Source organism: Vigna umbellata, chromosome 6 (assembly GCF_029865625.1).
Source record: "Vigna umbellata cultivar VRB3 chromosome 6, Vumbellata_1.0, whole genome shotgun sequence".
Taxonomy (NCBI): Eukaryota; Viridiplantae; Streptophyta; class Magnoliopsida; order Fabales; family Fabaceae; genus Vigna; species Vigna umbellata.
In genome coordinates this window covers 26266670-26291531 of record NC_142170.1, presented here as the reverse complement: position 1 = coordinate 26291531, position 24862 = coordinate 26266670, and the positions used below count along the sequence as shown (strand labels likewise).

At 34.0% G+C, this 24862-nt stretch overlaps 1 protein-coding gene across 6 annotated transcripts; it reads right to left on the bottom strand.

Annotated features, from left to right (window-relative positions):
- Window positions 1-210: 210 nt before the first annotated feature.
- On the bottom strand, window positions 211-4594 carry LOC124820994 (ELMO/CED-12 family protein). Of its 6 annotated transcripts, none has more exons than XM_088093301.1 (10): window positions 4361-4594; window positions 3125-3227; window positions 2347-2453; window positions 2157-2225; window positions 1851-1966; window positions 1627-1681; window positions 1370-1490; window positions 1061-1108; window positions 861-955; window positions 211-427 (listed from the first exon to the last, which is right to left on the bottom strand). In XM_088093301.1, the coding sequence occupies exons 1-10, from the start codon at window positions 4577-4579 to the stop codon at window positions 332-334; spliced, it is 1029 nt and encodes a 342-aa protein (XP_087949427.1). In that variant the 5' UTR covers window positions 4580-4594; the 3' UTR covers window positions 211-331. The 6 variants fall into 6 exon arrangements, 5 of the variants coding, with proteins under 5 accessions (XP_087949427.1, XP_087949429.1, XP_047148743.2 ...); XM_088093303.1 differs by lacking the exon at window positions 4361-4594 and adding an exon at window positions 4066-4257; XM_047292787.2 differs by lacking the exon at window positions 4361-4594 and adding an exon at window positions 3741-4044.
- Between the last annotated feature and the right edge of the window lie 20268 nt (window positions 4595-24862).

Here is a 24862-nt window from a genome sequence, read left to right as displayed (position 1 = left end):
CAGTATTCTATGTTCAAGATTTGTAATTCAATTTTCTTTTGAACTGTTTGATGAGATGGTTTCTCACAGTTCATCTCTTTCCTTTTTCCCCAAGGATTGAGAACTCCACAACGACTACAATTTTATGCTTCTCAAACGCCCCCTTTCAATGTCATTATCTCATATTTATTCAGCATACAAAGAACTTCGAAGGTGACTCATACAAATCGATTCAGAAGAGAAGCAAAGTCCTGCAGTTCATTTAGGATAGACATTGTCTGCAATACTTACAAAATTGTGCCACTTGAATTTTTTTTGCTTATGGACAGAAGAGGAAGAATTATTCTTAGTGTTACAACAGATTGTGAGCAGGCAGATCTTGAATTCTGTTGATGTCTTCTAAGGAAAGCTCTCTCTCCAATTGAATTCGGGTTGCATTTAGAACATCCTAAAGACACGGGATCACGGGCAGTATCAATGCATTGCAAAAGTTTAAAATGACCAAACAATATAGTAGTGTGTCAGATAATCATTAGTGTCCTTGTTCCATAACACAATATAACAGCTCTCTTATTTTAAGGAAAGAAAAATGGTATTTTGACACCCTATTATTTATATTAATTTCATACTACCTTGTTACTTTTCACTCTTTTTTTCATATAAATACAAAAATTTAGTTTTTTTATCAAGTGGTTGTTAAATGGTGTCAAACAATCTTTTTTTTTTCACACCCAACATCTTTTATATCTATTTGATTTTCACTTTCTCTTTGTTTTTACAAATACAATAATTTATTTTTTATGATTATTTCACCCTACAGCCTAGGACGGAAAAGCATGAAGAACTGGTGATGCAGAAAACATGGAAAATAAAAAGCATACGTTAAAATCCATATAGGAAGCGTGCATAGCCAGCCATTGTGCATCCATCATCTCAAACGCTATGCAGTATAAAATATCGAACGCTTCTTCATTTTCTGCAGTAAGATGCAATGAGAATCATGAGCATTTGAAGGAGTAAAACATCAAAAGAAGAAAATATATGCACGCATTTGATACAACAGATTAAGATGTAACCACACCTCCTAATAACTTGACAAAATTCGAGCCTGGAAGACATCGTGGCTTTTCTGCAAAAAACAAACAGTTGGTGAAAACGTTATTGGAAAATGTACTTTGCTTTCTCACTTTCTGACAAGGGGGAATATTTACAAACCCCAAATGGTCAAACAACTAAATCATTGCTGCAACATCAGAATAAAGCTAAGGGAAATGTTGTCCAAATGCAATGTAGTGGTTTCTATCATTTTCCTCAAGTGGGTGTGGTGGTGGAGTACTAGTTCACTGGGCTACCCTTTACTCTTTCTAGCATTGTGAAATAGTACACAAACCTGAGTATAAATCCAACATCTGTATCAACATATATGATATATTAATGCCAGCAACAGCAAATGGGTACTCCCAGGTTGCTCTCATTCCTTCTTTCTTCAGTAACAACCTGTGAAAAGATGCCTTCATTTGAATTTCCATAAAATTAGTAATAACTCATCTTTTCTGGCAACATCGATATCAAGAAACTAAAATGAGAGGACATAAAAGGCAGATGAAGTTGTTTCAGGTGAGCTGAATAGAAGACACAAATGCATACCGGGTATTTCCTCGCGAAAAACAGTAGATTTTCAAGGGAAATGAAGCCACATCCCCTGAGGAAATCAGGATATCAGACATAATATAACGTTGGAATACAAAATTCTGAGGTAACGGACTGGTTAAGCATAATGCATTCTCTTTAACTGTGCATGATCAAGTGCTTTTATATAATATGCAATTACTAATCACAAAAAATGTTGTCGTATTCCTGAATCTGTGTACCTAAAGTCGGTTGATGGATTAGGACCTTGCCATCCCATATCTTTCCATTGGTCAGAAATTAGGCCTTCCAGAGATACATTGGGAAAGGAACACACCCATAATGCTCTCAGTGCTTCCTGTTGGAAGTCGATGATGTTCTTAGTAAAACGTGTATTGACATTACAAATCAAAAGTTGAAAGCATTCCTAAAACTTCAGGATAGAGTTTGTCTTTCTATGAAACAGAAATGAAGCTTTGATTTTCCAAGAACAAACTGAATCATTGAGAAATAAAGAGGCAAAATAGGTTCACAAAAAACATATGTACTTGATGTTCGGGGCGAGTTTCATCATAAGCCACTTGCACCCGTTCTTGAAGCCTTTGAAGTCTCTCCTCCTGACATAATCATAGAAACAATTTAAGTTCATCTGATCTAAAACACACAGGAATCAAAGAGAAGGAAAAACAGCAAGACAATGACAAGGGAAATTCAACACATCATCAACTTCCATTTTACCTCAATGGGACTCAAAGGATAGTCAACAAATTTGTCATTATTTCGCTTAGTGCTTGTGCGGTGAAAGAGTCCTCCTATCCATGATCTTGATCCAACCATAGCATTAGCTACATGCAACAAAATGTCGATCATCACCAGAAGAAAATTTGAATGATAAATAATGCTGACACAGGATAGAATCATCAAGTTGAAGTGTTGTTAGTCATTGCATACTTTGACATACTGAATTTCATATCTGAAATATTTCTTCTAATGCATTCTGAAAATGGTCATTGATTTCATTTGCTATTTCAGAAAACAGAATGCAGAAGAGGGATTCCTTGCAACAAAGTCCTTAAGAATTAAGAGGTGAATCTTGGATAGAACAAACCAAGCAAACAAGCTCAATTTTTCTGCTTGAAAGGCAGAGTTACACATGTCTAGTCCTCACACTTCACTTTAGGTTAATCATTGGTGGAAAGGGTACTATAATTTCATATGTAGGATTGAAATCAAGAATGCTCCCAAAATGAAACTGCCAAATAAAAAACATAATCCTTATTGATAAAAAATAGGCAGCTAAATATATCACCATATTTACAAGAATAACGTCCTTATGGAAGCATGAAAATCTGCTGATTGAAGTATTTTATGGAAACTGTCTGAAATTTCTCACAATGTTCACTTGTCCTCCACATTCCCATTGACTCATAACATCTATGAATTAACATATTAATCTGTGAAGAGAAGCAAAAATGTGCAGAAAAAGAAAGAGATGGAGAAAAAAAAATGTACTCACTAAAACATTGAGTCAACTGAGATATTAAGTGAGTGGAATTAGGTGTCCATTCCAACTCTTCATCTTCCTTTCTGTGTCTCCAATAAATCTCATCCTCGTCAACCTGCATTTCAAATTTGGAAGCATCCTTAGGCAAAGAGTGATGGCATAAAGGGAACATGAACAACATGTCAATGAACCGAAACGACTGACAAATTTCAATTCCAATCATTCAGATGAATGAATCCTGGCCTTCTATCTCAAAATGCTAAACAATGACTCAGGGAATAATCATGTTTTGGTTTTTAAACTCATCAAAAAGAAATTCTTCGTTTTCCAGTAGCTAGAGTGAGAAGAAGAAACAACAAGACAAAAGACTATTGAACCAAATGGCAGATAATTAGCACAAAACCACTTGAGGCTACATCAGTGTCAAGATCGAAATGCAAGTGAAGCATCCACATGATAATTTATTTAAAATCATAACAGTTAGGTAAAAAGAGACAGATTCTGAATGGTAGGACAATGCTTTAATTCCTCTGAAGACTCTACATTGTAAACATCTTTTTCTTAAGGCGAATTTTCAAACATGGAGCTCAAGATAGAGAAAGATGTGAGAAAACAATGGTGAATTTACTTTGCGAAGAGAAGAACAAGAGGGAAAACATCGTTTACGCTTCCTCAATCTCATGAGGGTGCAATCAGAAACAAGATTCTATCAACCTTTTTTCCTTTAACCGAAAGAAAAAGGGTGGAAAAGACAAATCCATTTTTGAAACAAATGGGTGACCTATGATTGCACTAAACTCATGCACCCTATCCTATAATTCAACCTCCCCATCATTCCTATGTTGTTTATTCGCTGATTTCGTCTGTAGCAATTACTAGAGAGAGAGAGAGAGAGAAGAAAATAAAATTAAAAACAAATGAAACAAAAGTGACAACATAATTGAATGCCAAACCTGAGGTTACAAAAGCCATAATAACATGTTGAAATAGAAGGAAAAGCATATAAGAAAGGGGTCTGTTTTTTGGTTTAACTTTATGCTGTAAAGAAGTTAGTGATGCAAAAGAAGATTTGAAAAGGGGAGGTGGGTGTCTCTGCTCTGCCTAGCATTGATTTTTGCTTTTTTAGCTCACCAACTTTCCATACAAGACAACCATGATATTTGTCCTATCAAGGTAAAGCCTAGGCATAAAGACATGTAATGGAACACAGTGCAATGTAAGAATTGAAAGAGATATAATAAAAAAAACCTGGTATGTGATGTTATGGTATCGGAGAAGAGGTGTCAGTGGTTGTGATGTTGTAGATACTTGGTGGTGGGGCAGTAAGTGGTGGGGCCAGACGGAAGAGGGAACATGGGAAGTGGAAAAAAGGCATTTTTTTTGGAGAATGAGTTTTGCATTGAGGAAGGAAAGGAGAGAGGGTGTTGTGTTTGTGTGTCTGTTTCTTTGTGTGGCTTTGGATGCCATACATTTTCCCCATTGTTAGCCTATACCGTAGTTATCGCTGCTGCCCAAAGTAACTATCTTTTGTGGTTTTTTTCTTCCCCCAAATAATAGCATTATTCTTTACGTGTTTCTGGTACAAAAGGACGTAAATTTTGACTACATTATTCTAGCATTTGGGACATAGACTCGTGTTTGAAAATATAGTTGATAAGATTTTAGGATATTTTAGAAGAGGGATTTTGTTGAAAAGAAATTCAAGCATGTAGGTGGAAACATTAAGGATGATGTTCACGATCCAACCAATTCAAAGGTTGTAGATGGATGCGCATGTGACAAAACTGCCAATTCATTCAGCCTAGTAAATGCGACAAGGAAAATGTTATTTGGACAACGTATTTTTAACACTGTTTTAACAACGCCACGTGTCAGCGCTTCATTGGCTCAGTAATTTGAAATTAAAACAGAGAAAGGGTTACGGGGCGAGGGGTATTTTGGGATTTCCAGGTTAAAATTTTAAGAATTGGGTTTGGCGGTTTAGGGTGGGAAAGACGTTCGTTCAACCCTTCCAGTGTCTCGCTCTCTCGCTCTCTCGCTCTCTCGCTCGTCTTCGAAACTTCCATTCCTCCTTCTTCAATACGTGCGTTGAAACCTTGAATATTCTGTGTGGCTGTGTGTTCAATCTTTACCGTAGTCGGTCTGTCGTCCACAAGGAAACCCTTCCATCTTGTGTGTCGCTCTGTCCTCCATCTTGCCCTTGAAACAAGATTTGAAAACATGGACATGGTCATCACTACAAGGTTTGATGCGTTGCAATCGCGCGTTGGGAACATTGAACAACAACTGCAACACTTCCAAAGTGCTTCTGAAAACAATCCTCAGACTTAAAATTGGTTGTTTAGGCTTTATTTTCTGCATTATAAAGAACTATGTACCACAGTTCCTACTTTGATAATTTCAAGTCTTTAATTTAATGAAGTTGTTTACTTTAAAACTGGTTCCTCAATTCTCGACATTTATTATGTAATGTTCAATTTATGATACACTTAATACCATTGCAGTTGTGAGTAAAACACCAATACCACTTAATGACATTGCAGTTGTCTGTAAAACTAAAACACTGTTGTAATCGTTTACAGTGGCCTGGTAAACGATTACACGAGAGAAATCACTGTTTTGTACAGAAAGTTGAACTGAAGTAGTCAGCTGTGGTGTCATGGGTGATCATTGGCAAAAACTGTTACTTTCAGGCACAAGTCCACTTGTATTTACTTGGTGTTGGTGTTTCAGTCGAGGTAGAGAGTGGAAAGTGATGGGAGGTGACACCAAGAAGTGGAGAAGAAGCCATTCTTACTTAGGGGACCAAGTTGGACAAGTGTAGAGCCAATCTGTAGAAAAAAACACTATGGTAATCGTATACAATTTCCTTGTAATCGATTACAGTGTCAAAGAAGGTGTAAACTTGATTTCTAAGGCATAATTTGAATGGTCTTTGAGTATAGATTCCAACAAAACAAGAATCAACTCATTTGGAGTTCGGTGGAGAAAGTTATGAGCAAAAGAACAAGCAAAGGTCAGAGTTGGCAAAAATATAGGAAACGCTAACTTGAAACAATAAACTGTACCAACTCAGATGTCCAAAAATTACAAATTAGTAGTAATTGGAAAGATTTTTGAGTCTAGTTTCTAATAAAAAAGAATCACATCATTTGGAGGTCGGTGGGAAAAGTTATCAGTAAAATAGCCAGCAAAGGTCAAAGTTGACAGCATGTTATCTCACCCAAGTTGCTCACCTCATAAACATTGTTTCTTTCCTCCATCATGGGGTGCCAAAACATCACATCCCACCACTAAAACACAAGGAACAGCCTAAGACAAGTGCAAAAGTGCCTAAAAGTCACTTCTTTTCCCAATGGTGACCCCTGTTCACCTAACTGAGTACCTGTGTTGGACTTTCTGTACAACTTCCAATTTTCTCTCGGGTAATCGTTTACAGTGTCCTTGTAATCGATTACAGTGTCAAAGAAGGTGTAAACTTGATTTCCAAAGCATAATTTGAAAGGTCTTTGAGTCTAGATTCCAACAAAACAAGAATCAACTCATTTGGAGTTCGGTGGAGAAAGATATGAGCAAAAGAACAAGCAAAGGTGAGAGTTGGCAAAAATATATGAAACACTAACTTGAAACAATAAACTGTACCAACTCAGATGTCCAAAAATTACAAATTAGTAGTCATTGGAAAGATTTTTGAGTCTAGTTTCTAATAAAAAAAGAATCACATCATTTGGAGGTCGGTGGGAAAAGTTATCAGTAAAATAGCCAGCAAAGGTCAAAGTTGACAGCATGTTATCTCACCCAAGTTGCTCACCTCATAAACATTGTTTCTTTCCTCCATCATGGGGTGCCAAAACATCACTTCCCACCACTGAAACACAAGGAACAGCCTAAGACAAGTGCAAAAGTGCCTAAAAGTCACTTCTTTTTCCAATGGTGACCCCTGTTCACCTGACTGAGTACCTGTGTTGGACTTTCTGTACAAATTCCAATTTTCTCTCGGGTAATCGTTTACAGTGTCCTTGTAATCGATTACAGTGTCAAAGAAGGTGTAAACTTGATTTCCAAGGCATAACTTGAAAGGTCTTTGAGTGTAGATTCCAACAAAACAAGAATCAACTCATTTGGAGTTCGGTGGAGAAAGATATGAGTAAAAGAACAAGCAAAGGTGAGAGTTGGCAAAAATATATGAAACGCTAACTTGAAACAATAAACTGTACCAACTCATATGTCCAAAAATTACAAATTAGTAGTCATTGGAAAGAGTTTTGAGTCTAGTTTCTAATAAAAAAAGAATCACATCATTTGGAGGTCGGTGGGAAAAGTTAACAGTATAATAACAAGCAAAGGTCAAAGTTGACAGCATGTTATCTCACCCAAGTTGCTCATCTCATAAACATTGTTTCTTTCCTCCATCACGGGGTGCCAAAACATCACTTCTCACCCTATACTCACACTTAAACAACAAAATCAAGTTAAAACCATGGGATTTATGCCAATCATACTGGTTTTCACAATGGTCGCCCACGTTAACTTGACTAACTACCTCTGTTGGACTTTTTGTACAAAACCTTATTTTCTCTCAGGTAATCGTTTAGGAGGGAGTTGTAAACGATTACCACAGCCTTTCTTCAGCACTCTCAGTCATCCCTTGCACAAGTTGCTCCCCCACTCATGAGGGGCCACTCTGTAAGATCCTTGAAAATATTTGTTAGATACTTAAAAAAAAAAAAAAAAAAAAAAAAAAAAAAAAAAAAAAAAATTATTTTTGGAAAGGATAAGTGTTACACGTAGCATTGAGATCAGAATTCACCAATTTGCAAATAAAAAATTATTTTTATAATAGTAAAATGAATAAAAAAATGAATAGTAAAAATGAATAGTAAAAATGAATAGTAAATTTTTTTACTATAAATAGCCAAGGGGGGAGGCTGGAAATTTACACCAAAATTCTAGAGAAATTGTGAGAGAAGAGAGTTGGAGTAAATTCTAGTTGAAGAGGGGAAATTCTGGAGGTTTCCGGAGAACGGTTTGAGAAGAGGAAACTAAGTCTGGAATAGAGGTAAGGGGAGCTAACTTTGAGTATTTCCCTTTGTATTATCTTGAGTCTTGAATATGCTATATTTTGCGTTTGTCTGATCTTAAATCTTGAGTGTGAAGTATTTTGTTTCTGTATGATCTTGAATTTAAATGAGAGTATGCTTTTATGTTGATATCTAAGTGTGATAGTTGTAAAATGTGATGTTGATTATGTTATGCCATTTGTATGTTATTAGTTGTTTATTTTTGTATTTTGGAAGGATTAGAAATTGTCTAACCGGCTCTGCCAGATTCAATTTCTTATTTCCCCAAACATTTTATTGCTTTCCTTATTTATTTTTATTGTATTTTGGAAGGATTAGAAGTTGTCTAACCGGCTCTGCCAGATTCAACTTCTTGTTTCCCCAAACTATTTATTGCTTTACTTATTTATTTTATTGCATTTTTGGAATGGATTAGAGGTTGTCTAACCGGCTCTGCCAGATTCAACTTCTTGTTTCCCCAGACATGTTAATGTTCGTGTTATTTAATTATATTGTATTTTTGGATGGATTAGAAGTTGTCTAACCGGCTCTGCCAGATTCAACTTCTTGTTTCCCCAGAAATTTTATTGTCTTATCTATTTTTTTATTGCATCTTTGTGGAAGGATGAGAAGTTGTCTAACCGGCTCTGCCAGATTCAACTTCTTGTTTCCCCTGAATTTTTATATTAATATTATTTTGATGGTAAGGGCAACTAATTATTTTTGTATGAATTTATAAATATACGAATGTTGAACTGGTGTTCTCTTGCGAAACTGTTTTATGACTTTTATTATATTGGGTGTTATAACTGAAACTGTTAAATTGTACATGTTGAGATGCGATGAATTTATTGAATGAGTTTGTTGGCTGAAATTGATCTTGTTGGAAGGTCTGGAGTAAGGGTTCTATAATTGCTTATATATGAGTATTAAATAGATATACAGATACTGTTTGAGGTTGTTGTGAGATGAAGTAAAAATATTAAAATTAGACATTTTAGATTTAGAGCATAAGACAACAAGGTAGATAAATTAAATAAATAAATTGATTAATTATTGAGGGCCTCCCTTTGTTGGTAGGATAGAGGAACCTTAAAAACCTGAGTTGGCACATCCCTGATCATAGAGCAGCCCTGGCCTGGTCCAGTCAGTTGTGACTAGTCATATGTGCTGACGTCGAAGGTGAGTTTGATGCGTTCAGACATCTGGGTCCTCTCCGGTGACCAATTGGAGTAAAGAAAAATCTCTACTAGGATGAAAATAAAATAAAACAAGTTGATTGTAGATGCATAATATTATCATGGTAAAAATTTCATATATATTTTATTTATTATTACATTGAGCCCAGACTTTAATATGTAGTTCCTACGATATGTTGATATATTTTGGTTGATCCATGATCTTTGTTTGGTGAAAATATGTTGAGTTATACTCGTTATGGGCAAAAATGAGTTTATAATATGAAGCATAATATATGGTAATATGTTTAATTTATTGATACCAAAACGGGTTATTATAAATTCTTGATTAAAGAATGAACATGATTGAGTTAGGTGGATAAGAGGGTATGAATTGTTGGTTTTATGAAATGTTGGAGTGGATATGAGAAATCATTACTTATGAAATGATGTTTACTACCGGGAGTAGTATGTTCGAGTTATACCATGAGAGTTTGGTATGAGCAAAGTAACACCTGAGGTTTATGAAAGCAGGCAGAAAGTGGTCTGACCATAAGGCTTTGACATAAACATATGATTCGTAAGTTATAAAGAAGCAGGCAGAGAGGGGTCTGACCATAAGGCTTCAGAAAGTAAGACATAGTATATAAGTGAGGCTTAAGGAAGCAGGCAGAGAGCGGTCTGACCATAAGGCTTCATGAGTAAGCATGGTACACTTGTAAGATTTATGGAAATGGGAAAGATGACTTTGATAATGATGAATTAATGACATCGGAATAATGATATTTTATCAATTGCAAAAATACATGATTATAATATTTTTATTACAAGTTTAATGATTTTATGATAAGGTTGGCTTACCCTTATTTGTTTGTACTATGATCATATAACTCATGTTATATGTGATTAGATAATGTTGCAGATGCGGTTGAACAAGCTTAGAGATGAGAGAGATGCGGGCAAAAACTTTCAGGGGTTTTTGTAAAAGAATAAATTTGTATGGGGAAGATTATGTTGTGTAAAACTTATAAGTTGAAATTTCAATGGTGAAGACTATATTGTTTAAAGTTTGTAAGTTTGGTATTGTACTTTGGATTAAATGAAATAAAGTTTGATTGTTTATAAGAGATATCAAATTAATTTAGTCTCTACTATCAGTAATACCCTTTAAAATAGTAGGGTGTTACATTTTGGTATCAGAGCAATGGTTTTCGAAAATATTTTGGGACTCTGGGGAGTGAAATTATTATTCTTAGTAAAATATCAATTGAGTTGATTCTTATTTTATTGGAAACTAGACTCAAAGAGCTTCAATTTGACTACTCATACGCATATTTTGGACTTCGGGAAGGGGTCTAACCGAGCTGGGGAAAAACGTGACAGTTTTGCTATCCTAGGGGCTAGCGTCCAACCTTAATTTTAGGTGTATTTTTTTACAAGTTGCAACTTTTTGGAGTGAGTAGGTTGTGTTCTGCACTAGGAGAACATTTTGGGACCCTTTGGAGACTTTCCTACCATGTTTTAGGGCTGGAAAATGGTTTAGAATGGTCCATTGGTTGTTTATTATTGTTAAGTGCGAAGTGCATGGGTCCTTAGTTGTCTAAGGCATCTTCTTTTAATTCCAAATCAGATTTGGAGTTTTGGAGGAGAGTAGAGAGGTCCTTGGTGGGAGGTGAACGAAATCCTAAGTGTCCTAAGTGTGGAGGCTGACTTGGTCTAGCAAGGAGGAGAGGAGTTGCTCTCTTTGAAGAAGAGTTTAAGGTGTTTGAGTCTTCAAGAGGTAAGGGGAGCTAACTCAACTTGATTTCTAGAATTTTGTAGTTAGAAATATGGTTCCAATTGCTTGACTTTGATGAAGGGGAGCTAATCCTTTATTGTTATGATCATGAATATGAATATGTTAAAAAAAAAAAAAAAAAAAAAAAAAAATTTGGTAATGGTAGTTATATATTGACTTGTGTAAAATTTGGTTTTCATGATTATAATTTCTTATTTTCGAGTTACTGTGGTGATAAATTTCTATTAATTGTTTTTACCGTTGGATTTAGCTAAAATTTTAATATGTGAATCCTAAGACATATTACTAAACTTTGACTGTTCGGATTTGAAAATAGAAGTCTGTACTGGGAGAAATAAATCCTGTAAGTTTGAGTAAATTAGTTACCCCTGTAGTTCTGTTACTAAGTTGTCTCAGTAAAATATAGAATTCTGACCTATTTGGACCGTTAGATCAACCTCAACATTTGATATAGAATCCCTAAGACATATTAATACATTGTGACCGATTGGATTTGTAATTAAAGGTGTATGCTTAGAGAAAGAAATTTCGAAAGTTTGAAATATTTGATGAACACTATAATTCTGTTCTTACGTTATATTGGTAAAAATTTCATGTATATTCCATTTACCGTTAGATTGAGCCCAAACTTTAGTATGGAGTTCATAAGACATAATAGGTGATCTTGACCGTTCAGATTTGGAATTAGAATGTCTGTGCTTAGAAGAATTCATTCCGTATTTTGAGTTTAAACCGAGAACCACTTAAATTTCTGTCTCTGAGTTAGCTCGGTAAAACCTTCATATCTACTTAGTAAGCCGTTAGATTAACCTTGAAAACTTTAGTATGAAGCGCGTAACAGATAGGGACATACGTCGACCGTTCGAATTTTAGATCGGAGGTACCGATTTAGGGATATTAATTTCGTAACTTCTCAGGGATTTCAATATTGCTTAATTTATGTTTTTGGATCATTTATACAAAATTGATGATTTCTGCCTCATTAACCGTTGGATTGGACTGAAAATCTTACCATATAATCTAAACATGTTATTGATTAGTTTGATTGGTTCAGATTGTCGATAAATAATATGTTGAAAAAGGTAATTTGGTTAATTTGTGCTACTTTGATAAGTAGGCAGGACGAGATGATGAAGGAAGAGATAAAGAGAATGATATAAATCGGGCTACTTTGATAAGTAGGCAAATTAATTATACCGTACTGCTTTGGTAAGTAGACAATAATGTCTTGCGGTGCTACTTTGATAAGTAGAGAGAATAACTTGGTTTGTACTACTTGGTAATTAAGTCAGATGAGGTGAAGTTGTAACACTTTGATAAGTGGAATTTTAAATTTCAGAAGTTTATGAACTGTGTGAAATTTTATTTTAGAAGACTTGTGTTGTAATAAATAACTTAATATTTTGTTGGTGTTGAAAATTGTTAAAGCAAAGTTGTATATGTATTTTTGTATAAATTGTAACGCCTAAATTGGGGTATTACACTATTGGGTATCAGAGCAATGGTTTTCGAAAATCCATATCTCTTTTGTAAGTAATCTTTTGTTAAATAGTCTTTGTTTAAATAAATAATTTTCGAGGACGAAAATAAATGTTGTTGGGGAGATTGTAAGATCCTTGAAAATATTTGTTAGATACTAAAAAAAAAAAAAAAAAAAAAAAAATTGTGAATAGTAAAAAGTGAATAGTAAAAAAAAAAAAAAAATTATTTTTGGAAAGGATAAGTGTTACACGTAGCATTGAGATCAGAATTCACCAATTTGCAAATAAAAAATTATTTTTGTAATAGTAAAATGAATAAAAAAATGAATAGTAAAAATGAATAGTAAAAATGAATAGTAAATTTTTTTACTATAAATAGCCAAGGGGGGAGGCTGGAAATTTACACCAAAATTCTAGAGAAATTGTGAGAGAAGAGAGTTGGAGTAAATTCTAGTTGAAGAGGGGAAATTCTGGAGGTTTCCGGAGAACGGTTTGAGAAGAGGAAACTAAGTCTAGAATAGAGGTAAGGGAGCTAACTTTGAGTATTTCCCTTTGTATTATCTTGAGTCCTTGAATATGCTATATTTTGCGTTTGTCTGATCTTAAATCTTGAGTGTGAAGTATTTTGTTTCTGTATGATCTTGAATTTAAATGAGAGTATGCTTTTATGTTGATATCTAAGTGTGATAGTTGTAAAATGTGATATTGATTATGTTATGCCATTTGTATGTTATTAGTTGTTTATTTTTGTATTTTGGAAGGATTAGAAATTGTCTAACCGGCTCTGCCAGATTCAATTTCTTAGTTTCCCCAAACATTTCTATTGCTTTCCCTTATTTATTTTTCATTGTATTTTGGAAGGATTAGAAGTTGTCTAACCGGCTCTGCCAGATTCAACTTCTTGTTTCCCCAAACTATTTATTGCTTTACTTATTTATTTTATTGCATTTTTGGAATGGATTAGAGGTTGTCTAACCGGCTCTGCCAGATTCAACTTCTTGTTTCCCCAGACATGTTAATGTTCGTGTTATTTAATTATATTGTATTTTTGGATGGATTAGAAGTTGTCTAACCGGCTCTGCCAGATTCAACTTCTTGTTTCCCCAGAAATTTTATTGTCTTATCTATTTTTTATTGCATCTTTGTGGAAGGATGAGAAGTTGTCTAACCGGCTCTGCCAGATTCAACTTCTTGTTTCCCCTGAATTTTTATATTAATATTATTTTGATGGTAAGGGCAACTAATTATTTTTGTATGAATTTATAAATATACGAATGTTGAACTGGTGTTCTCTTGCGAAACTGTTTTATGACTTTTATTATATTGGGTGTTATAACTGAAACTGTTAAATTGTACATGTTGAGATGCGATGAATTTATTGAATGAGTTTGTTGGCTGGAATTTATCTTGTTGGAAGGTCTGGGGTAAGGGTTCTATAATTGCTTATATATGAGTATTAAATAGATATACAGATACTGTTTGAGGTTGTTGTGAGATGAAGTAAAAATATTAAAATTAGACATTTTAGATTTAGAGCATAAGACAACAAGGTAGATAAATTAAATAAATAAATTGATTAATTATTGAGGGCCTCCCTTTGTTGGTAGGATAGAGGAACCTTAAAAACCTGAGTTGGCACATCCCTGATCATAGAGCAGCCCTGGCCTGGTCCAGTCAGTTGTGACTAGTCATATGTGCTGGACGTCGAAGGTGAGTTTGATGCGTTCAGACATCTGGGTCCTCTCCGGTGACCAATTGGAGTAAAGAAAAAATCTCTACTAGGATGAAAATAAAATAAAACAAGTTGATTGTAGATGCATAATATTATCATGGTAAAAATTTCATATATATTTTATTTATCATTACATTGAGCCCAGACCTTAATATGTAGTTCCTACGATATGTTGATATACTTTCGGTTGATCCATGATCTTTGTTTGGTGAAAATATGTTGAGTTATACTCGTTATGGGCAAAAATGAGTTTATAATATGAAGCATGAATATATGGTAATATGTTTAATTTATTGATACCAAAACGGGTTATTATAAATTCTTGATTAAAGAATGAACATGATTGAGTTAGGTGGATAAGAGGGTATGAATTGTTGGTTTTATGAAATGTTGGAGTGGATATGAGAAATCATTACTTATGAAATGATGTTTACTACCGGGAGTAGTATGTTCGAGTTATACCATGAGAGTTTGGTATGAGCAAAGTAACACCTGAGGTTTATGAAAGCAGGCAGAAAGTGGTCTGACCATAAGGCTTTGACATAAACATATGATTCGTAAGTTATATAGAAGCAGGCAGAGAGGGGTCTGACCATAAGGCTTCAGAAAGTAAGACATAGTATATAAGTGAGGCTTAAGGAAGCAGGCAGAGAGCGGTCTGACCATAAGGCTTCATGAGTAAGCATGGTACACTTGTAAGATTTATGGAAATGGGAAAGATGACTTTGATAATGATGAATTAATGACATCGGAATAATGATATTTTATCAATTGCAAAAATACATGATTATAATATTTTTATTACAAGTTTAATGATTTTATGATAAGGTTGGCTTACCCTTATTTGTTTGTACTATGATCATATAACTCATGTTATATGTGATTAGATAATGTTGCAGATGCGGTTGAACAAGCTTAGAGATGAGAGAGATGCGGGCAAAAACTTTCAGGGGTTTTTGTAAAAGAATAAATTTGTATGGGGAAGATTATGTTGTGTAAAACTTATAAGTTGAAATTTCAATGGTGAAGACTATATTGTTTAAAGTTTGTAAGTTTGGTATTGTACTTTGGATTAAATGAAATAAAGTTTGATTGTTTATAAGAGATATCAAATTAATTTAGTCTCTACTATCAGTAATACCCTTTAAAATAGTAGGGTGTTACACACTCCACACTCCTTGGGGCATAATCACATCACCAACCACCCTCTCCCACCACTGAAACACCAGGACCAGCCTAAGACAAGTGCGAAAGTGCCTAAAAGTCACTTTTTTTGACAATGGTCACCCCTGTGAATCTGACTGACTACCTGTGTTGGACTTTCTGTACAAAACCTTATTTTCTCTCGGGTAATCGTTTACCAGGCACTTGTAAACGATTACCACATCCTTTTTTCAGCACTCTCAGTCATCCCTTGCACAAGTTGCTCCCCCACTGATGAGGGGTCACTCCACACTCCTTGGGACACAATCACATCACCAACCACCCTCTCCCACCACTGAAACACCAGGACCAGCCTAAGACAAGTGCAAAAGTGCCTAAAAGTCACTTTTTTGACAATGGTCACCCCTGTGAATCTGACTGACTACCTGTGTTGGACTTTCTGTACAAAACCTTATTTTCTCTCGGGTAATCGTTTACCAGGCACTTGTAAACGATTACCACATCCTTTTTTCAGCACTCTCAGTCATCCCTTGCACAAGTTGCTCCACCACTGATGAGGGGTCACTCCACACTCCTTGGGACACAATCACATCACCAACCACCCTCTCCCACCACTATTTTAAAGGGTATTACTGATAGTAGAGACTAAATTAATTTGATATCTCTTATAAACAATCAAACTTTATTTCATTTAATCCAAAGTACAATACCAAACTTACAAACTTTAAATAATATAGTCTTCACCATTGAAATTTCAACTTATAAGTTTTACACAACATAATCTTCCCAATACAAATTTATTCTTTTTACAAAAACCCCTGAAAGTTTTTCCCCACATCTCTCTCATCTCTAAGCTTGTTCAACCGCATCTGCAACATTATCTAATCACATATAACATGAGTTATATGATCATAGTACAAACAAATAAGGGTAAGCCAACCTTATCATAAAATCATTAAACTTGTAATAAAAATATTATAATCATGTATTTCTGCAATTGATAAAATATCATTATTCCGATGTCATTAATTCATCATTATCAAAGTCATCTTTCCCATTTCCATAAATCTTACAAGTGTACCATGCTTACTCATGAAGCCTTATGGTCAGACCGCTCTCTGCCTGCTTCCTTAAGCCTCACTTATATACTATGTCTTACTTTCTGAAGCCTTATGGTCAGACCCCTCTCTGCCTGCTTCTATATAACTTACGAATCATATGTTTATGTCAAAGCCTTATGGTCAGACCACTTTCTGCCTGCTTTCATAAACCTCAGGTGTTACTTTGCTCATACCAAACTCTCATGGTATAACTCGAACATACTACTCCCGGTAGTAAACATCATTTCATAAGTAATGATTTCTCATATCCACTCCAACATTTCATAAAACCAACAATTCATACCCTCTTATCCACCTAACTCAATCATGTTCATTCTTTAATCATGAATTCATAATAACCCGTTTTGGTATCAATAAATTAAACATATTGCCATATATCATGCTTCATATTATAAACTCATTTTGCCCATAACGAGTATAACTCAACATATTTTCACCAAACAACGATCATGGATCAACCGAAGTATATCAACATATCGTAGGAACTACATATTAAGGTCTGGGCTCAATGTAATGATAAATAAAATATATATGAAATTTTTACCATGATAATATTATGCATCTACAATCAACTTGTTTTATTTTATTTTCATCCTAGTAGAGATTTTTTCTTTACCCCAATTGGTCACCGGAGAGGACCCAGATGTCTGAACGCATCAAACTCACCTTCGACGCCAGCACATATGACTAGTCACAACTGACTGGACCAGGCCAGGGCTGCTCTATGATCAGGGATGTGCCAACTCAGGTTTTTAAGGTTCCTCTATCCTACCAACAAAGGGAGGCCCTCAATAATTAATCAATTTATTTATTTAATTTATCTAACTTGTTGTCTTATGCTCTAAATCTAAAATGTCTAATTTTAATATTTTTACTTCATCTCACAACAACCTCAAACAGTATCTGTATATCTATTTAATACTCATATATAAGCAATTACAGAACCCTTACCCCAGACCTTCCAACAAGATAAATTCCAGCCAACAAACTCATTCAATAAATTCATCGCATCTCAACATGTACAATTTAACAATTTCAGTTATAACACCCAATATAATAAAAGTCATAAAACAGTTTCGCAAGAGAACACCAGTTTAACATTCGTATATTTATAAATTAATACAAAAATAATTAGTTGCCCTTACCATCAAAATAATATTAATATAAAAATTCAGGGGAAACAAGAAGTTGAATCTGGCAGAGCCGGTTAGACAACTTCTCATCCTTCCACAAAGATGCAATAAAAAGAATAGATAAAACAATAAAATTTCTGGGGAAACAAGAAGTTGAATCTGGCAGAGCCGGTTAGACAACTTCACATCCTTCCAAAAATACAATATAAAGATATAAAAAAAAACAACAAAAGCTTTGGGGAAACAAGAAGTTGAATCTGGCAGAGCCGGTTAGACAACTTCTCGTCCTTCCAAAAATACAATATAAAGATATAAGAAACAACCAAAGTTTTGGGGAAACAAGAAGTTGAATCTGGCAGAGCCGGTTAGACAACTTCTCGTCCTTCCAAAAATACCATATAAAGATATAAGAAACCACCAAAGCTTTGGGGAAACAAGAAGTTGAATCTGGCAGAGCCGGTTAGACAACTTCTAATCCTTCCAAAATACAATGAAAATAAATAAGGGAAACAATAGAATGTTTGGGGAAACAAGAAATTGAATCTGGCAGAGCCGGTTAGACAATTTCTAATCCTTCCAAAATACAAAAATAAACAACTAATAACATACAAATGGCATAACATAATCAATATCACGTTTTACAACTATCACACTTGGATATCAACACAAAAGCATACTCTCATTTAAATTCAAAATCATAAAGAAACAAAATACTTCATAATCAAGATTTAAGATCAGACAAAAGCAAAATATAGCATATTCAAGGCTCAAGATAATACAAAAGGAGATACTCAAGGTTAGCTTCCCTTACCTCTATTCTAGACTTAGTTTCCTCTTCTCAAACCGTTCTCCGGAAACCTCCAGAATTTCCCCTCTTCAACTAGAATTTACTCCAACTCTCTTCTCTCACAATTTCTCTAGAATTTTGGTGTAAATTTCCAGCCTCCCCCCTTGGCTATTTATAGTAAAAAAATTTACTATTCATTTTTACTATTCATTTTTACTATTCATTTTTTTATTCATTTTACTATTACAAAAATAATTTTTTATTTGCAAATTGGTGAATTCTGATCTCAAAGCTACGTGTAACACTTATCCTTTCCAAAAATAATTTTTTTTTTTTACTATTCACTTTTTACTATTCACAATTTTTTTTTTTTTCGAAAATCCATATCTCTTTTGTAAGTAATCTTTTGTTAAATAGTCTTTGTTTAAATAAATAATTTTCGAGGACGAAAATAAATGTTGTTGGGGAGATTGTAAGATCCTTGAAAATATTTGTTAGATACTAAAAAAAAAAAAAAAAAAAAAAAAAATTGTGAATAGTAAAAAGTGAATAGTAAAAAAAAAAAAAATTATTTTTGGAAAGGATAAGTGTTACACGTAGCTTTGAGATCAGAATTCACCAATTTGCAAATAAAAAATTATTTTTGTAATAGTAAAATGAATAAAAAAATGAATAGTAAAAATGAATAGTAAAAATGAATAGTAAATTTTTTTACTATAAATAGCCAAGGGGGGAGGCTGGAAATTTACACCAAAATTCTAGAGAAATTGTGAGAGAAGAGAGTTGGAGTAAATTCTAGTTGAAGAGGGGAAATTCTGGAGGTTTCCGGAGAACGGTTTGAGAAGAGGAAACTAAGTCTAGAATAGAGGTAAGGGAAGCTAACCTTGAGTATCTCCTTTTGTATTATCTTGAGCCTTGAATATGCTATTTTGCTTTTGTCTGATCTTAAATCTTGATTATGAAGTATTTTGTTTCTTTATGATTTTGAATTTAAATGAGAGTATGCTTTTGTGTTGATATCCAAGTGTGATAGTTGTAAAACGTGATATTGATTATGTTATGCCATTTGTATGTTATTAGTTGTTTATTTTTGTATTTTGGAAGGATTAGAAATTGTCTAACCGGCTCTGCCAGATTCAATTTCTTGTTTCCCCAAACATTCTATTGTTTCCCTTATTTATTTTCATTGTATTTTGGAAGGATTAGAAGTTGTCTAACCGGCTCTGCCAGATTCAACTTCTTGTTTCCCCAAAGCTTTGGTGGTTTCTTATATCTTTATATGGTATTTTTGGAAGGACGAGAAGTTGTCTAACCGGCTCTGCCAGATTCAACTTCTTGTTTCCCCAAAACTTTGGTTGTTTCTTATATCTTTATATTGTATTTTTGGAAGGACGAGAAGTTGTCTAACCGGCTCTGCCAGATTCAACTTCTTGTTTCCCCAAAGCTTTTGTTGTTTTTTTTATATCTTTATATTGTATTTTTGGAAGGATGTGAAGTTGTCTAACCGGCTCTGCCAGATTCAACTTCTTGTTTCCCCAGAAATTTTATTGTTTTATCTATACTTTTTATTGCATCTTTGTGGAAGGATGAGAAGTTGTCTAACCGGCTCTGCCAGATTCAACTTCTTGTTTCCCCTGAATTTTTATATTAATATTATTTTGATGGTAAGGGCAACTAATTATTTTTGTATGAATTTATAAATATACGAATGTTAAACTGGTGTTCTCTTGCGAAACTGTTTTATGACTTTTATTATATTGGGTGTTATAACTGAAACTTGTTAAATTGTACATGTTGAGATGTGATGAATTTATTGAATGAGTTTGTTGGCTGAATTGATCTTGTTGGAAGGTCTGGGAGTAAGGGTTCTGTAATAGCTTATATATGAGTATTAAATAGATATACAGATACTGTTTGAGGTTGTTGTGAGATGAAGTAAAAATATTAAAATTAGACATTTTAGATTTAGAGCATAAGACAACAAGTTAGATAAATTAAATAAATAAATTGATTAATTATTGAGGGCCTCCCTTTGTTGGTAGGATAGAGGAACCTTAAAAACCTGAGTTGGCACATCCCTGATCATAGAGCAGCCCTGGCCTGGTCCAGTCAGTTGTGACTAGTCATATGTGCTGGCGTCGAAGGTGAGTTTGATGCGTTCAGACATCTGGGTCCTCTCCGGTGACCAATTGGGGTAAAGAAAAAATCTCTACTAGGATGAAAATAAAATAAAACAAGTTGATTGTAGATGCATAATATTATCATGGTAAAAATTTCATATATATTTTATTTATCATTACATTGAGCCCAGACCTTTAATATGTAGTTCCTAAGATATGTTGATATACTTTGGTTGATCCATGATCGTTGTTTGGTGAAAATATGTTGAGTTATACTCGTTATGGGCAAAATGAGTTTATAATATGAAGCATGATATATGTCAATAGTGTTTAATTTATTGATACCAAAACGGGTTATTATGAATTCATGATTAAAGAATGAACATGATTGAGTTAGGTGGATAAGAGGGTATGAATTGTTGGTTTTATGAAATGTTGGAGTGGATATGAGAAATCATTACTTATGAAATGATGTTTACTACCGGGAGTAGTATGTTCGAGTTATACCATGAGAGTTTGGTATGAGCAAAGTAACACCTGAGGTTTATGAAAGCAGGCAGAAAGTGGTCTGACCATAAGGCTTTGACATAAACATATGATTCGTAAGTTATATAGAAGCAGGCAGAGAGGGGTCTGACCATAAGGCTTCAGAAAGTAAGACATAGTATATAAGTGAGGCTTAAGGAAGCAGGCAGAGAGCGGTCTGACCATAAGGCTTCATGAGTAAGCATGGTACACTTGTAAGATTTATGGAAATGGGAAAGATGACTTTGATAATGATGAATTAATGACATCGGAATAATGATATTTTATCAATTGCAGAAATACATGATTATAATATTTTTATTACAAGTTTAATGATTTTATGATAAGGTTGGCTTACCCTTATTTGTTTGTACTATGATCATATAACTCATGTTATATGTGATTAGATAATGTTGCAGATGCGGTTGAACAAGCTTAGAGATGAGAGAGATGCGGGGAAAAACTTTCAGGGGTTTTTGTAAAAAGAATAAATTTGTATTGGGAAGATTATGTTGTGTAAAACTTATAAGTTGAAATTTCAATGGTGAAGACTATATTATTTAAAGTTTGTAAGTTTGGTATTGTACTTTGGATTAAATGAAATAAAGTTTGATTGTTTATAAGAGATATCAAATTAATTTAGTCTCTACTATCAGTAATACCCTTTAAAATAGTAGGGTGTTACTGTAACACCCCAAAATATAAAACATCTCACACCCAAATTTATTTCATTAATAAAGAAAACATCATACAATATTACAACCCTCCATTTAGGAGTAACATAGTTCACACTAGAAATACATTAAATTTTCACACATAAATAAAACACTCTTAATTTTATTTTATATTTTTCTTCTTCTTAAAATATTCTTCATTTTTCTGCTGCTTCCTCCTTCACTTGAATTGGTTCAGATGTCGTTCCCTCATCTGCTCCCGTATAACAAAAACATTATACGATCATCGCAAAAATAAGATTTTTCCGGCACAAACAAACAAGTAAGGGTGAGTGGCGTGACTTCTGCCTCCCGTAACAAAAACATGATCATCGCAAAAATCGTCCAAACAAGTAAGGGTGAGCTACCATGCAACTTTCAAAGAAAAACATTACACTATTGCTATACGTAATACATTCACCATAAATTCATGTAAAATGCAATTATCATTCTAGACTCTATTATCCGGATATAATGTTGATGGAAGTCTCGGGTGGTCATGCACTTGTGGTGATTTCAACAACAAAAATTTTGGCCAAATATAATATATCATATCACCCACAAGGTTAATCCATTAATGTCTATAAACATAGACTAGGACCTCCTACTACTCTCACCACATAACACATCCTTCTCTAATTGATACTGGAAGATTATTAGAGTTTTAGGATAACCACCAACAACAGGACCCTCAACATCAACATATACACTAATACCATACCAATATAGAATCTCTCCATGAGACTCATATCATGCTCATTTTCCTCAACTCATGTCATACTATTACAAAATTCCTCATAAAACTCATATCATGTTCAGATTCATAATTTCATATCAACATCATAAAATACATTCAACACAGAAATCATACAAGATAAATATATTACAAACAAATTAACAATAATAAAATCTTACTATAAATAGTCAACGGAGAAGAATCAAATGTTTGACAATCATTAAAATAAACTTAATAAAAACTCTTGGGGAAACAAGAAGTTGAATCTGGCAGAGCCGGTTAGACAACTTCTCATCCTTCCAAGAATACAACGTAATTAAATAATAAGAATAATGACAGGTTTGGGGAAATAAGAAGTTGAATCTGGCAGAGCCGGTTAGACAACTTCTAATCCTTCCAAAAATAAAAACGAATAAGGAAAACAATATAAAGTATGGGGAAACAAGAAGTTGAATCTGGCAGAGCCGGTTAGACAACTTCTCATCCTTCCAAGAATACAACGTAATTAAATAATAAGAATAATAACAGGTTTGGGGAAATAAGAAGTTGAATCTGGCAGAGCCGGTTAGACAACTTCTAATCCTTCCAAAATAAAAACGAAAAAGGAAAACAATATAAAGTATGGGGAAACAAGAAGTTGAATCTGGCAGAGCCGGTTAGACAACTTCTAATCCATCCATAGGCAATTAATAGCATACATATGCATAACATAATCAACATCACATTTTACAACTATCACACTTGGATTAACACAAAAGCATGTTCTCATCAAAAATTCAAAATCATACAGAAACAAAATACTTCACACTCAAGATTTAAGATCAACCAAAAGCAACATATACAAGACTCAAAATAATACCAAACAAAATGTAACTCCCCTTACCTCTATTCCAGACTTAGGTTCCTCTTCTCAAACCGTTCTCCAGAAACTTCCAGAATTTCCCCTCTTCAACTAAATTTCCTCCAACTCTTCTCTCACAATTTCCTAGAATTTTGGTGCAAATTTCACCCCCCCCTTGGCTATTTATAGCCAAAAAATTACTATTCATTTTTACTATTCATTTTTACTATTCACTTTTACTATTCATTTTTACTATTCAAAAATTATTTTTTATTCACCATTCTTATCTCTGAATCATTGATTCTACGTGGAGTTTCTTCCACAATTTATTTTAATATTTTTTTTTAACTATTCACTATTCACTATTTACTATTCACTATTCACTATTCTTTTCTTTTTTTTTTTCTTTTTTTTTAACTTTTAAAATAAATTCTCAAATTTTTAAACTCCTTCCTTTGAAATTATTATTATTACCTATCATAAATTTTAATTTTTTTTTTTACCATACTTTTATTAATAAAAAAAAAAAACAACTATTTATTAAATTTAAATATTTTTCATGGGTCTTACATTCTCCCCAACAACAAAAATTTTCGACCTCGAAAATTCGACACTTCACAAAAAAAGATGGGGATAAGAATGTTTTACATCATCTTCTAATTCCCAGGTAGAGTCACCTGTTTTTCTATCCCAAACTACTCTCACTAAGTTGATAGTTTTCCCTCTAAGCTCTTTGGTTTTAGTGTCTTCTATACTAACAGGTTGCACTTCTACAGATAGATCCTCTCTGATTTGAATATCTTCTACTTCTAAAATGTGAGAAGGATCATGAACATATTTTCTTAGTTGAGAAACGTGAAAAACTGGATGGAGTTTGGCTAACTGAGGAGGTAACGCCATCTCGTAAGCGACAAGCCCAATTCTTCTCAAAATTTGATATGGACCAATGAACTTAGGAGAAAGTTTCTTCGAACGAAGAGCCCTTCCTACTCCTGTAGTTGAAGTCACCGCAAAAAGACATGATCTCCGACTGCAAACTCCAATGGTCTCCTCCTTTGATCAGCATATGACTTTTGTCTGCTCTGCGAAGCCTTCATTCTTTCTCGTATCAACTTTACTTTGTCTGTGGTCTGTTGTAGTAATTCAGGTCCTATCAGAGCCTTTTCACCGTCCTGGTACCAGCATAAAGGAGTTCGACATCGTCTTCCATACAGAGCCTCGTAAGGTGCCATTCCAATACTAGCATGAAAGCTATTGTTGTAGGTGAACTCCACTAGAGGAAGTACTTCATCCCAGCTACCCAGATGATCCAATACACGTTCTGAGTAGGTCTTCTAACGATTGGATGGTTCTTTCAGATT

Bases quoted from the DNA above. Each gene is read 5' to 3' on its own strand.
- LOC124820994 (XM_088093301.1), bottom strand. From the start codon at position 4,579: ATGGCATCCAAAGCCACACAAAGAAACAGACACACAAACACAACACCC. The intron at 1,967-2,156 runs GTACATATGTTT...GACTTCCAACAG, and splicing joins AAACTCGCCCCGAACATCAA to GAAGCACTGAGAGCATTATG. The intron at 1,491-1,626 runs GTATGCATTTGT...ATTCAAATGAAG, and splicing joins TTTTCGCGAGGAAATACCCG to GCATCTTTTCACAGGTTGTT.